Here is a 13,810-nt window from a genome sequence, read left to right as displayed (position 1 = left end):
ATCATGCGTGAAGAAAAAATTTAATTTAATTAAAAAAAAAAAAAAAAAAGACGAATTATGACTTTTAAAAATTGTATTGCAGCGTTCAACCTTTGTTATGAATATTTAATCTATGCATTTTAAATTGGTGTTTCAAGATAAAAATAGCACTTCTTTAGTAACTATTCAAGACTGTATTATTTTTATTTGTTTATTTTTTAATACAATTTATTGCTCAAATTATATGGACTTAGCATGGACTTAACGTACTCCGACAAAGAAGTATCATCACATCGAACTATGTAAATTGTTTCAACTAAATACTGGAATTTGTAACAATTATGACAATTGAGATACTTTTAAACGCAAAAAAAAAAAAAAAAAAAAAGACCAAACAACAACAATTAACTGACTGAAGTTGTGTATTTCAACAAATTGATTCAATGTTACTAGGCAACAGTTAATTAACATTTAACAATTATGACATTTCACTTATGAAATAGATCTCTGTTTTGAAATATATTGTTTCGATTTAAACAATTCTTATATAATTTGTGATACGAATCACATTTCTTTTTTGCGATTAGACATTCTTAGAAGCTCAGAAAAACAATGTTTTATTATCCGAATGATATGTCCACATTACTAAACCGGGCTTAAACAAAATTAATGCTTCCATATGTTGGAATTATCAAATATTTGGCTAGCCAAATCGATCAATCGTTAATTATAAGTTATCTCTAGTCTGGTAAAGGGAATTCAGGTGGTTTTTGGGTATGATTATTTTAATTCTACGTACTTTGAACACGCCTTCTGTTTCAACACTAGGAAAAGTTGTCATCCCTTTCGGGTATCTAAGCACAATATAAGTAAACAGTTGCAGTGGTAATTATAGCTTTGTGTGTTGCCCCGAACACTATATGAGAACACAGTTCACGAACCCCCTAGACCAAGGCCTTTAAATGACTTCCCGCCTCTATCGTAAACCCCTACTTAGTCAGACAGGTGAGGTGATCTTCCTATAGCTCCTCTGCTTCTTTCAGACGCTCACTAGGCCCCCCCCCCTCTTCGCTCCCCCCTAAACTGTAAGTAGCAGAAGACACAGGACCCTCCGAACGCCGACTATGGTTCTATCTAGCCAATCAGAAGAGAATACTGGCTTTTGCGGTTGTCGTAAAAACTCTCGGGGTGTTCCCATTCGCTCTCCTGGCGTCGACGGCAGACCATCGGAGGCTGCGCTTCTGGTGCGCTTTGCTTAATGCTTATACCTGGTTTACAGGAGGGTAGCGTGTTAGTTTCGCTCGTGTGATGTTTACCGGATATGTCCTTTGTTGCTTATCGTAACCGTGATTTTTTACCTCGCTACCGTTTGTACAAATGTTTCTAAGGGACTGTTGAAGATTGCTTACAAATGTTTGTTTTGTGAAGAATGTCTTTATTAATGAGTAAACTGAGCTGCTTTTCAAAAGTTTTTCATTTCAATAGGTTCCTGGAAGCAATGTCCTGAGTTCTAGCCAGTGATGAGTGCAGTAGGGAGAATCACAACTCGTCTTAGTGTCATCCCTATCATTCTGAAGATATTTTAACCCTCCGGTAGACCACAGTGATGATCTGTCCTTTCGTTCAATGGGTCAACACCAAAAGAATCTCTCTGTCCAGTTTCACTTGAGTTGTCTTCAGGAATGAATCCGATAGAAAGTTGACAATGTCCATGATATACGAAGTCGTAGATGGATTGTAAGACTGTGTCCAGTACTGACTGTAGAGCATTTAGACGCTGACAGAAGTGTACAAAAGAGACAGCAGAGCGGCTACTTTCTGTATTTTGTGTGTGTGTGTGTCCAGTATCTTCAAACTCCAAAAACCACCGGCGACTCTCCCCCATGGAACACTCATGAAATTTGGACGATGACGGCTGTTGACGGAACCCAAAGGTACACCCGACTAGTCGTCGGCTGTGGCGCTGTCGTAATGTGGCTCGCAGTTCTGATTCTCCAATGCAGTCGGACGTCGGCTCTTGGTAACTGGATGTAAGTACTTTTTTGTATTTTTTAATTTTTTTTTTTGTATTCCATGACAGCACTGTTTTTATGTGGGTTTTCTGACTTCTTCCCTGCCCTTCTCCCGAGAACTGTCTAGACATGTGCAGACATCAAATGAAGCGATGACATACGTCGAGTAATTTGTGGAACTCCGGTGATGTACCACCACCAGTCGTCCATCTCATCTGTTACCTAGAAGTGGATGGCACTGTTCCACTGACATAAGCAATCATCCAGGGTGTTATTTAAGTTCAAAAACCTCGCACTCTTTCGTGGATAAGCAACACATTCATTAGCCCCCCCCCCCCCTCCTTGTGCTTTTTTTTTTTTTTAATTTTTTTTTGGTGTGTGTGTGTGTGTGTGTGTGTGTGTGCGCGCGCGTGACTATTTTTAGAGAACTTTTTCGTATTTACTTCCGCTTGTCTGTAGCTTCTTTAATGTTGGGAATTGGACACTATCCCGTTTCCTATTGTCTAGGGACAGAACTAAAACAACAACCGAAAAAAAAATCTTTCTCGGTAACTTTTTTATTTTTTTTTTTATTTTTTTTTTTTACAAGTGCAGAAATAGATGGCAGGACTTAAATAAAAGAAATGAGAAACATCAAATCGAAAGACAAATAAATATGGGGGGGAGAACGATAGATATAGTAGGGAAACACAAATTTAAAATGCGGGGAAACGTTCTTTACAGGGTGTGATGACAACACTTTTGTCATTCCTATATACTTTTGTAATACGCATAGATTTTTCCTTAATATTCAGAATTATTTTCGTTTTTAATTTATCTTTTTTACAGTCGTTAACGATCCAGTACAAGTCCCCCATTATTCTTGTACGCAATTGTTTTTAAAATCTTTTAAATGACGATTTAATTGGTGTGGTTCAAGTACCTACCATAAACGAACCGCACCCTTGTGTTTACGGGGGTTACCTTATTGCACATTGGCCCAAGAGAAGCTACCGATATAGACACATGTCAAATCGGAAAGGCTGTCAACCTTCCCAACAGCGTAGAAGACCCTGGTGTAATTGCTTTCCATTCTATGTCTTGTCTTCTACCTACGCAACGGTCTGAAAAACAACTGGATTAGTTCTTTGCACGTGTTTGGAATTCTTACCTTAGCACTAGAATCCCTTCGGTGTTATTTATGGGATTGGAAAAGCGCCCATCGTATTCATTTTTTATTTTTAGGTGGGCATTTTTCCGAGAATGTCTGAAACACGAGCTTCATAGTAGTCTTAAAATGGAATTAATACTTCCCGAATATGTAACCTTATTACAGTAACGCTGCTATGTCATCACAGGTATTTTATTTGCTCAACTTATTCTTTATTCTGTACTATGTTCTATGAATTGTGGATTATTTTCGGTGACTTGACACATCTGTCTGCAGTTCTTGGTTAGATTTCTGCTATGTCTGTTGTGCTTGTCTGCAGTGTTGACATCCTGATTTGGTTCTGACATCTAAAATGTTATTCTAGTCATTTCACTCCATTTCGTTGTGAGTAGTGTTAATTGTTATTATATTTAAGTTTGGATTCAAGCCAGAAACTTTTTAAAGAATTCTCTTATCGTGTGTTTATTATTACCAGATACTTTATTCTATACCTGGTTTTAACATTATTCTAATTGCATACAGAAGAAGTACATTCTTTCCGATATCCACGATCGCCAGTTATTCTATAGGCAGAATGTCTGAATCAATATCACACTCAAGAGAAGACTCCAGTTTAAGATGGACTGTTTACCGTAAATCATGCAACTATTGATCGGAATGACCCAGAAAAAGTTAAGAGAAAACGATAATTGGGATAAGAAACAAATTTTTCGTTTTTATCGCTGGATATAAAGCAGTTTTAATCCATCATTTGGGGAACGAAGTTGGCCTTAATGTCGTACGTTGAGAAACCCATGAAATGGAAATCGACAATCGGTAGCCACCTCCAACCACTTCTCAGCAGATTTAATACTCCCAGAATACGATGTAAATGCCAAATAAACAAAAGAAACAGAAATCTATAAGTTCCCACTTGAAATGTTGTTAAGGTCGTAATGGCATTTCTAATAAAAGTCTAGCTGCAATTGATTTCATATAAAATTACTTAAAAGGACGACTTGTGCAAATAATGCTCAAGGTATTGCACTCATCACGTTCCACTTCTCTATCCTCCTCTAGTTTAGGTTGACAAAGGAGATCTAAAGAATTTCTTGAAGAGCTGGCAAAACAGGTGGTAACGGAAGTCGAGTTAGGTTGATTGTATAAGCAAGGAACTTAACATTCCCAGTAATCAGGAGCGATGTTTGTGCGGAGAACTGTTAGTTAGTGCTCGGATTTGTTTAATATATCGCTATAGCTACGATGGAGTTTCTGAACTCTAGCTTTAGCAGTGTATTTATCGTGCTGCGAACTGTTAATGAACAAATAATTTTTCGATATTATGTTTTTATGCATCAGTAATTATCATTGAATATAATGAAAATTGTACAGACTGCTAAAACAGGAAAACCTGCTGTGGTTTCGCTCCACTTGAAATATTTGTAGAAAATTAACACAAACTTTGATTCATGGTGGGCGGTTGCACGGCAAAAAATGCACTCAATGCGTAAACGATATCACAAAGACCGAAAAAAAAAAAAAAACTCCAGGTTAACAACTTGAGAGGTTTTAATTCATCAATATTTCTTTATTTTATTTTATTTTTGTTTCTAATTCTCATGAATGTTTAACTCATTCCATTCAACGATTTTTTAAAAAAATTATTAATGTAATGGATATTAATAAGCCTGTGTCTACTGTAAACCTGGAGGCAGTTGTCGTAACTAATGCAGGATGATGCCATGTATATAATATTAGCTGGGAGGCCCTACTTTGTCTGGACCCAAATTAGATTCAATCAATATTTTGAACCCACCCCTTTCCTTAATAGCATTATTAAAATTGCTTTGACAGGGTATTTGGTGGGAGAATTAAACATGTTTGCAGTTAGTGAGATCACGTACGCCTAAATGGGTTTTTAAAAAAATTAATTTTCGGCTTTAGATATCATTAAAAGAGCTCTCATCCCTGATTCCTCCGTAATAATATCCTTAAATTATTTTTTTTCAATGTCTTTCTTTCATAGTAATATTTTAAAATGAGTGTTTTATTCATGTTCAATGACAATTTTTTAAATTATTTTAATATATAGGTTTTTTGAAGTTATTCATTCTCAATAGCGCCTCATCCTTTAAGGAAAAATTATAAGAAAGAGTAAAAAAAAAAAAAAAAGTGCAGGTGAAAATTTTGGAATTTGAACAGGTCCATAATCTGTGGTTGACCCCCAAACATAGGAATCATGTAGGAAGTCATAAAATATTAGTGGCGTTATACGTCAACAGTGCAAATATGTAAAGTTAACAGAAACAAACAGGCATTCATCTTTATAAGAGAAATACTTTTTTTTATTTATTTTTTATTTATTTTATTTTATTTTATTTTTTCAGATTCAGGAATTATTATGAATTGCAAATTCACATGTTTGGTTGGCCGAGCGGTTAAAGTAACCGCTATCCAACCAAAGAGGATGATACTAATATTAATACTAATACTAATCACCCATGGTACTAATATTAACGCACTTAGGTTTAACAGCCTTTTCGGAGAACGCACTGACATGAAAATAATGCAACACACCAGTTACCTTTTCGTTATATATGGTTGATATTTTGAACTTAATTGGGCGTCGTTCTTTTCATATATGTGGAGTATCTTGTGCAATGAAATTTTCGTTTGGTTGGCATTTACCGAATTGTTGTCAATTTTCATCGGTCGTGGGGGGGGGGATCTCTCGTTCCAAGTTTTCCAGTTGGAAGTTGTTCAGACCGAGAATCTGATCCAATAGTTATTTCCATAGAGGGCGAATCAATAGACATTCTGGATTTCTTAGAGGAGACGTTCATGAATTACAGTAGAAGCAATGAAGAGGACATTGTATTATGTTTTGTAATTCGTATTTGTGTTCCGTCCGGTTTGCTTGTTTACTCTCGTATAAGACCCGGTAACTCACCTTCATCGAAATAGCCTCGCATAGGATACAAAGAACCATCTAGATTCTTGCATCCTGTCTACGATTTATATGCTTACGTGTTTGATATTTGTGGGCTTACAATGTTATGGATAAGAGTGGCTATCCAAAACTATTAAAAATTTATTTAATTTTTTAAAAAATAAATTGCATATACTTTAAGTTATTTTTTTGGGAAAACAAAAATTGCTTATTTTTTGTAATTTTTCTCAAAAAATCTTATTTTATAAAGACACTTTTTTAATTTTTAAATAACTTATTTTAATATATTCTGTCGGAAAGTTAATTGTTGATGGTCCCCGTGTGGTTGCCGCATTTTTTACCGTTCATTATCTTTCTTGGTTGACCACTCGATTGCATGCCCTTTTGTCATTTTTTTTTTTTTTTTGTCAACTGGAGGTTAGAATCTCATCTGTTGGTAGGTGAAGAACTCCTTACCTTGGTGCTGAAAGGTTAATCACCTGTCAGTTAGAGAATGTGGGAGCGCAATCATGCGAATTATTACCATCTACGTGAATTACCGATAAAGCGAAAAAGATTTGTAAGATTTGTCCCGTTTTTAATATATTTACATTTTCAGAGCTATATATCTAAAAAGCAAAAGTACAAAACCAATTAAAAGTGCTGCTCTTGATCATCTGTAATAGATAAAAATATAAACTTCTCTTATGGTTTTGATCAATTCTATCACACTTAGGAATGATAGCTTTCTCCACGGCTTTTTTTTTTTATCTCAGGAAATCTTTTTATAGTACGTTTAGATTATTTGAATATAGGTTTATTACTGTTTGAGGAGAATGATTAGCTAAATATTAAAATAACATAACAAAGAAGATTTGTTTAAACCATTTGTGCTGATTTTTATGTATATTGGGATACTGATTACATTTTGATGTTTCATCTATCACACACTATTTTTTTTTTCATAAAACTAGTTTTTTTTTTTTTTTTTTTTTTCAGAAATGTTTATTACTGACGTTGTGCTAAACTCTTGCAATTCGTTTGTAAAGGGTCTTCTGGACAGTATTTTGTTCATGACAGTTTTTATTAATGATTGTAAATTGATAACACATTCATATTTTTTCTCTCCCTTAAAATCTCTATTTCCGTTCTACTGTTATCTTAAAGGATAAAACTCGAATTTCCTAGTGGTAAAACCTTTTCACCTCCGTACGAGACCAGCTCACTCACCTTCAGAAGAAAAAACTTTATCCAGGTTCTTTGCATCCCTGGTCTTTCCAACTAAAGATCATCGTGGATACCGAATAAGCTATGGAGATCAGTGGAGGAAAGATTTTTGATGTGTGTGTGCGCGCATGCTGGACTGAGAAGCAATTTATATGGAGTACTTAATCTTGTTTTTTTGCGCTTCAGGTGGTGTTCGCTTACAAAATGCATAATACAATTTTGCGGTGATCTTTTTTATAGATGGTAGTATTTATTCTAAAAGTTACAATTATGTTCTGCCATTTGTTACATTAGAATTTTTTTTATAGTAACACAATCCGTTATTTACCTTATACAGAATATCCAATGTGGAATCTGATAAGTTTCAGACGCCTGAGTAGTTTTAAACGGGGGGGGGGGTAGTTAATGATCCGGATGGTGATATGGCAGTTATAATAACAAAAATAAATAAGTAGAAATGATTAAAAGCGATATTTTGGTTAAAAAAAATCTGCTGATGCCTTTTATTCGGCAAAGGGAGTGTAGAGTAGGTGATGCCCTAAGTAACTTTTGGACGCCTCAGGGTCCCTAATACTGTATATTTCTTCAATTAACACGAAAAAACACACACGGAAATAAGTAATATCCACGCTACCGGCCAAGACGTCTATAGACGTCAAGTTTATCAAGGATGCGAAGTGCATATTAAAATTGTAATACCATTGATATTACATTGAAATATGTGATGGATACGAAGTATGACGATGCATATTTGATCCATAATGGCGGTGAGGTGAATATTATTCATTTAAGGCCATATATTTCAGCCTGAATATTAACAGGCCATCATCAATGGCGACAATGGTTAATTACAAAGTAGAACGCTAGCAACGGATTGATTTGAAAAAGTAAGAGCCGCGTGATGTCATATATAAAACAACGCAATGCTATAACAGAAAAAAACCCTACTAGGTGGCCTCTCTCTATCTAAGATTTGGGAAAGTCTTATTCTAATCACGCATCAATCATTTTTAATAGCTAACGAATGATCAATATTGCAATATTTCCTCAGTTAAACGATTGCGTTGTTTTGTGTATAACATCACGCGACTCTTACTTTTTTCAAATCAATTCATAGTTCGCGTTCTCCTTTGCAATTAACTATTGTCTCTACCGATGATAGCCTGTAATATTCGGGCTGAAATATTATTGCCTTAAATGAACAGTATTACTTATTCCCTTGTATTTTTTTCGTGTTAATTGAAGAAACCTCTCGTGGCACAAGTATCTCCTTAAATAACAACACTGTATATTATTGTCTTAAATCTAGGTTAGATTTCGTGGATTTGGGGGATTAAAAACTCAAGTTTCCTGGAAGGGAAAACCCTACATTTTCGAGATCTACTAATACTGGAACCGGTTGAAAAACAGTTGGCGACGAGTAAAATCGAAATTCTTTCTGGCCATCAACAGTTGATGTAAACGCCACTTCTATAGGCTGACCCGATATTCCTATTTATTTATTATTTTAATTAAAAGTTTAAAAATTTAATATCTTAAAACTTATGTCCAAAATCAATTTCAGAAAGCGAATTTCAACGAAGCTCTTATAATAGTTATTGAAAAATATTTGTTTGCTTAGTGGGTAATATTAGTGAATCATGACAATTTTTCTCTCTCTCTCTCTCTCTCTCTATTGTTTGCCTCTGACATTTCAAATGTAATCAGCAGAGTCCCAACTTTTCCGACACATTGTATCCCTATCGTCAAACTTTTGCGTATACATTAAGGCTTTCTTATTATCTCAGATGCAAGTCTAAAAAGGTTAATGGGGAGATCCAGCGTCACCGCCAATCCATCAATAGGGACAAAAAAAGAGGTCAAATAATCGGAAGCGTGTCGGAAGGAAATGCGATGGAGATCTATCTGGATGGAAATACACACGAGGTCGCATCAGCATAAGTAACAACCCCGGCAGCTCGTTTTGCAAAGATTTAAACTATGTTTCCGATCGTTCAACACGTAACTCACGGTACAATTAATTAGACCCTATAATGCAGACCCAGCACATCTAAACATATATATATATATATATATCGAAAATCTGCCTTTGATATTCGTTGTAACCCCCTCCATGAGCATTTCTACGAGCCCATAAATACTCATTGAAGTATTGTTCATTCCATCTCACGTGATTTCATCAGAGAATAAAGTGTACATGTACAGATCAGATTTTTCAAGTACGTAATGCCAAATTTTCACTCGCTGCTCATGATCTTCCTCCTCAAAGTGCTCCTCTACTCCTGCACATGGTGTGGATATAAGCGAATCCAAATACATTTTTTTTTTTTTGATTTAATAAAGACTTATTCGAAACATTCTGTGTAATCTTTGTAAGCCGTAAAAATTGGCTTACAAAGATCAGTCAACAAACATAAAGGTTGATTTTACGCTAAAAATGGTTGATGTACTCCTATACAGTAATAGGATGCGTACATACAGTATATTCATATCAGAATATATAATACAGAATATGCTGTAATGTGAAAATGATGAGGACAGATAAAAACAATAACAACAACAAAATATTAATAATCAACGTCTTGTTTTTCAACCAATAGTTTGCGATTTCGAATCCCGCTGTGGACAGGAATGTTTGAGGTTGTCTTTAGATGGGAGATGAACTTCATTGCCCGGTTTGAAGATCACCGCCCCGCTTGCCCTTCTTAGTTCACCCACGGTATTAAAAGTACTAGTGTTATCATTACAAGCATGCTATTTTACAATATTTCTTCGTCAAGATCGTGAATAATATACAATTATCGTCAAATATGGTTTTTACTACAAAATTATGAAGTTATCTTGTTATTCAGTTGTCTATGTGTGAAAAACAAACTAAGGAAGATAAGGATCTCCTCATTTTAAGTTTGCTTCCTCGATTTTTTAAACGGTTATTGCAAAAGCGATAACATTAAGACATTTTTAAGCATCTGATAGGGCGATCCGTTTATATTCTTACGGCTGTCGAATTCCTGATCTTCGGAAACCACACTTCGAAGATCACTTCCGATAATAAAGTCACGTCATCATAGTCGCAGTAACACTAACATTATTCTGAAATCGTTTCCAGAATTTTCAAGCTACATGTTGTAGAGAACGTTTGCCTGATTTTCAGGTATCTTCCAAGCAATATTTTTCTTAAGTTTATTCACTGGATTACGTTATCGGATGGCGCTGACTGTCGCGTCTCGGGAAAGAAAATCCATTCACAGGATGCTGTACACATATTAGAACATCGTTATGCTTATTTTTCTCCCTGGTGGGACTATTTGAGTTTTTCTGATACCTCCGTGTCATAGTAACATACCAAAGCTAAGGTCCTCATCACCAATGATCATTTCGTTCAGGGATATTCCATTCTTGTCTTACTAAATCAGATGCTCATAACAGAGTCTCACATCTATGGATTTGTGGTGTTCATTCAACTGTCTCGGAACCCAATATATTGACATTCATATATCAAAGATTCAAACGTACATTTTGGACTATACGACATCTTACTTAATCCTCCTCTTTGACCTTTTACGGTGTTGAAGTTTTTCCCAACTGTTCTTGGACCTTGCAACCGCAACCGTAACTCGAGGACAAGCTGGTTAGTCCTATGCCTACCAGTGTGTCCTATGTCTGTAGATGCGTGAGTTCACGGGACCGGTTTGCCTATTCTCTGGGACGAATCCCCCCCCCCATCTCCGTATTAGACCGGATAACTCACCTTTAGTCGAAGGAAACCAGATAAAGGTTTCTCACGTCATGGACGGGAATCGAACCCAGGTCTTTCCGACCAAAGGGCTTCTTCTGTATATCGACTGAGCTACGGAGGATCCTTACACGGCTGGGTTTCCCAAACTTTTTCGATAACGGAACACTTCACAAATCCTGAAATTTTCACGGAACACCTTGGTTATTTAGTAATGTATTAATTAATAATTAATTGTTAATTTAGCCGATTTATTTATTATTAATCAATAATTGGCCATTAATTATTAATTAATAATCAATTAAACATTAATTAAACGTAAACATCGTTAAATTAATTTGTGGTGATTTTCACTGACATATCGCATTCTGATCACCAAATATATTTATATTATTATTATAAGTACTTACGAGTGAAGCAGACTTTTTCTCCTGAGTGCTGGTAGTTTTCCTCTCCTTTTGTACATCCTGGAGATCGCTTTGTAGGCTAGTGGTGGATGACTGTTGCGTCACAAACAACTTCAATAAGAGATTTCTTAACACCAAAATTAAACAAAGCCCCTCGTCTCTTATTCGTATTAAAATTTGAATCTGTAGGCCTATTACTTTTAAAAAATCACGGCACTCCCGTTTCGAAACTTTCACCCTACAATACGAACTTGCGAAGAACGTATTCAGTATTACTAGATTTGAGAACCAGAGTCACCTTGATCTTCAATTTCAGTGGAAAAATTTTCTTTATACTTCCTTGCTGATTGGTCACTAATATTTGCAACACAGATTATATATTTCTTTCAGTTTTGAGAACAGAGGATACGCCGCCCATTGTTGTAATCCGCTTGCAGGCAATTTTTATGATCGGTCATAAACAGCGGTATTCCCTTTCCCGATTGTTGAAAGATTTCGAAGTGTGAAAATTAACGATAATTCATGAATATTTCCATGTTTCAAAATATGCCTCTTGGTCACTGACATTTGCTACACAGATGTCATTTCCTTCAGTTTTGAGAACAGAGGATTCACGAATATTATTCTTCTCAGAATATTTCTACTATAAAATATTTATTCATGAAAAATGCTTAGAAAACTAAAATGACAAATTCCAGGAGAACTCGCAGAACTTTGGGGGAACCCTGCTATACGCCATCACAGACAACTAATTTCGTGTTTATCACTCACTCTAAAGATCTTAGTGTAATTCAAGTTCAGCGAGTTTTTTTCTTCTTCTTTGCATGCAAAAATAAGTCGCACACGTTATCCGTATGTTGGTTCAACTTTTTTTTTTTTCAGTTTTATACCTGCAGATTCAGCTTAGTCTTAAAATTACTTTTTTATGTCTAACCGCTATTAGATAATTCATATTATTTTTAACATGTATTCGCTGCAAGTTATGCTGTATGTGTAAACCTTTTGAAAAATGACTATCTTTAGTTCAGTATGCTTCTCATGTAGCCATGGATGAACGAGCATTTTTTAACAATATGTTTCTGTTAATTTTCCGAGAAATTTTAGCAACAAGGAATCAAATGCATTTGTTGCCAATAACAATAATGGTTCATAACAAACAAACAAAAAAGTACATAAAATATTATAACAAACGAGAGCGATAAACTTATGGGAAAGAAAGATATGAGGAAGAAGATGAGTTCGAATTGCATCTAGGATGGAGAAGAAACTTTATAAGGAACTGAAGTTGAGTTAATCTCTATTGGTTAACCTTAAGACATTCACAATACAACACGTGTGGGATCGTAGCACATCCTTGTTTAAAAAAGTAGTACCATCCAGTGTTTTTTACGGAAGAATACGAACTGTCGTCATTTTTTTTTTCATTACCCACAAATAAAAACGTTTTCCTAGAACTTTTCAATAACTTCTAAAACAAGATTCAAACAGTTGTAAGCATATGTCCTTTTCCTTAAGATCGTGTGAGAGGTGTGTGTGTGTGTGTGTGTGTGTTTGGGGGTTCGTATTTCGTGTACCGTCACAGGCTACAGTTAAGGTGATCAAGCAAGAGAGTGACAACAGCAGTGATGGATATGACAGTTGTTATCTAAGTGACACTGATAACGAGATGGGTCGCGACAACATCCTAAATATGGAAACTGAATCAGGGCCAACACAGCTACACAATGTGCTGTGTCGAGCACCCTTTTTTTTTATGCGCTTTAGGCGCTGTCAGTTAGGCTAATGATAGTTTTTTTTTAAGACACCCAGACACAATTAAAGGATAAAGAAAGAAACGGAAGTGTGATGATGAAAATAGACTCTATATTCATAATCGTAGACTGCATTTATCATTCTAACAGATATGCAAACGAACTTCATTGAGTTTTCCCATCCGGTGATTAAGCATTGGTTACTTACAGATGAATAAATTCTGGGTCATCTTGCTTGATCACGCGGGAACAAAGCACTTCTTGGCTCCTGCAAACTTTCCAGAACGTTTTTTGAGCAATTATATTTGCATGAAACTAGAATAATTCTGTACATATTAAAGGAGATGAGTAGCATTGAGAACAACCAACTCAAAACATGTTCGTCTTGGAGGCTCAATTTCACATGAATCACACGCACGCAGTTTGTCCATAGAAGAGTCCAGATTTCTGAAACCTTTTTTAAGAAGAGTGTTGTCCGATTTTTTTCTCACAAGATAAATCTTCAACATCTATACCTTCCGTACTTTATCTTCTTAGAAGTCATTGGACCACAATGATATTATTTATTAAAAATCAAAAATCACGACTGAAAATCAAACAGATCCTTCTTGGATCACACCGAACAGTTGACAATAAAAGG

General features: G+C 35.5%; 1 protein-coding gene across 1 annotated transcript in view; it reads left to right on the top strand.

Annotated features, from left to right (window-relative positions):
- Positions 1-1,221: 1,221 nt before the first annotated feature.
- The window catches only part of LOC150108345 (protein Wnt-5b-like), a 76,312-nt gene continuing 63,723 nt past the window's right edge, over positions 1,222-13,810 (top strand). Inside the window, exon 1 of the mRNA XM_090415749.1 lies at positions 1,222-2,009. Within this exon, the coding sequence (XP_090271875.1) occupies positions 1,888-2,009 (122 nt within the window). The 5' untranslated portion in view covers positions 1,222-1,887. The remainder of the gene's footprint in view (positions 2,010-13,810) is intronic.

Source organism: Typopeltis vanoorti, chromosome 3, assembly GCF_054136105.1.
Source record: "Typopeltis vanoorti isolate ZY-2024b chromosome 3, IOZ_Tvanoo_1.0, whole genome shotgun sequence".
Classification (NCBI taxonomy): domain Eukaryota; kingdom Metazoa; phylum Arthropoda; class Arachnida; order Uropygi; family Thelyphonidae; genus Typopeltis; species Typopeltis vanoorti.
This window is presented reverse-complemented; position numbering and strand designations above follow the sequence as displayed.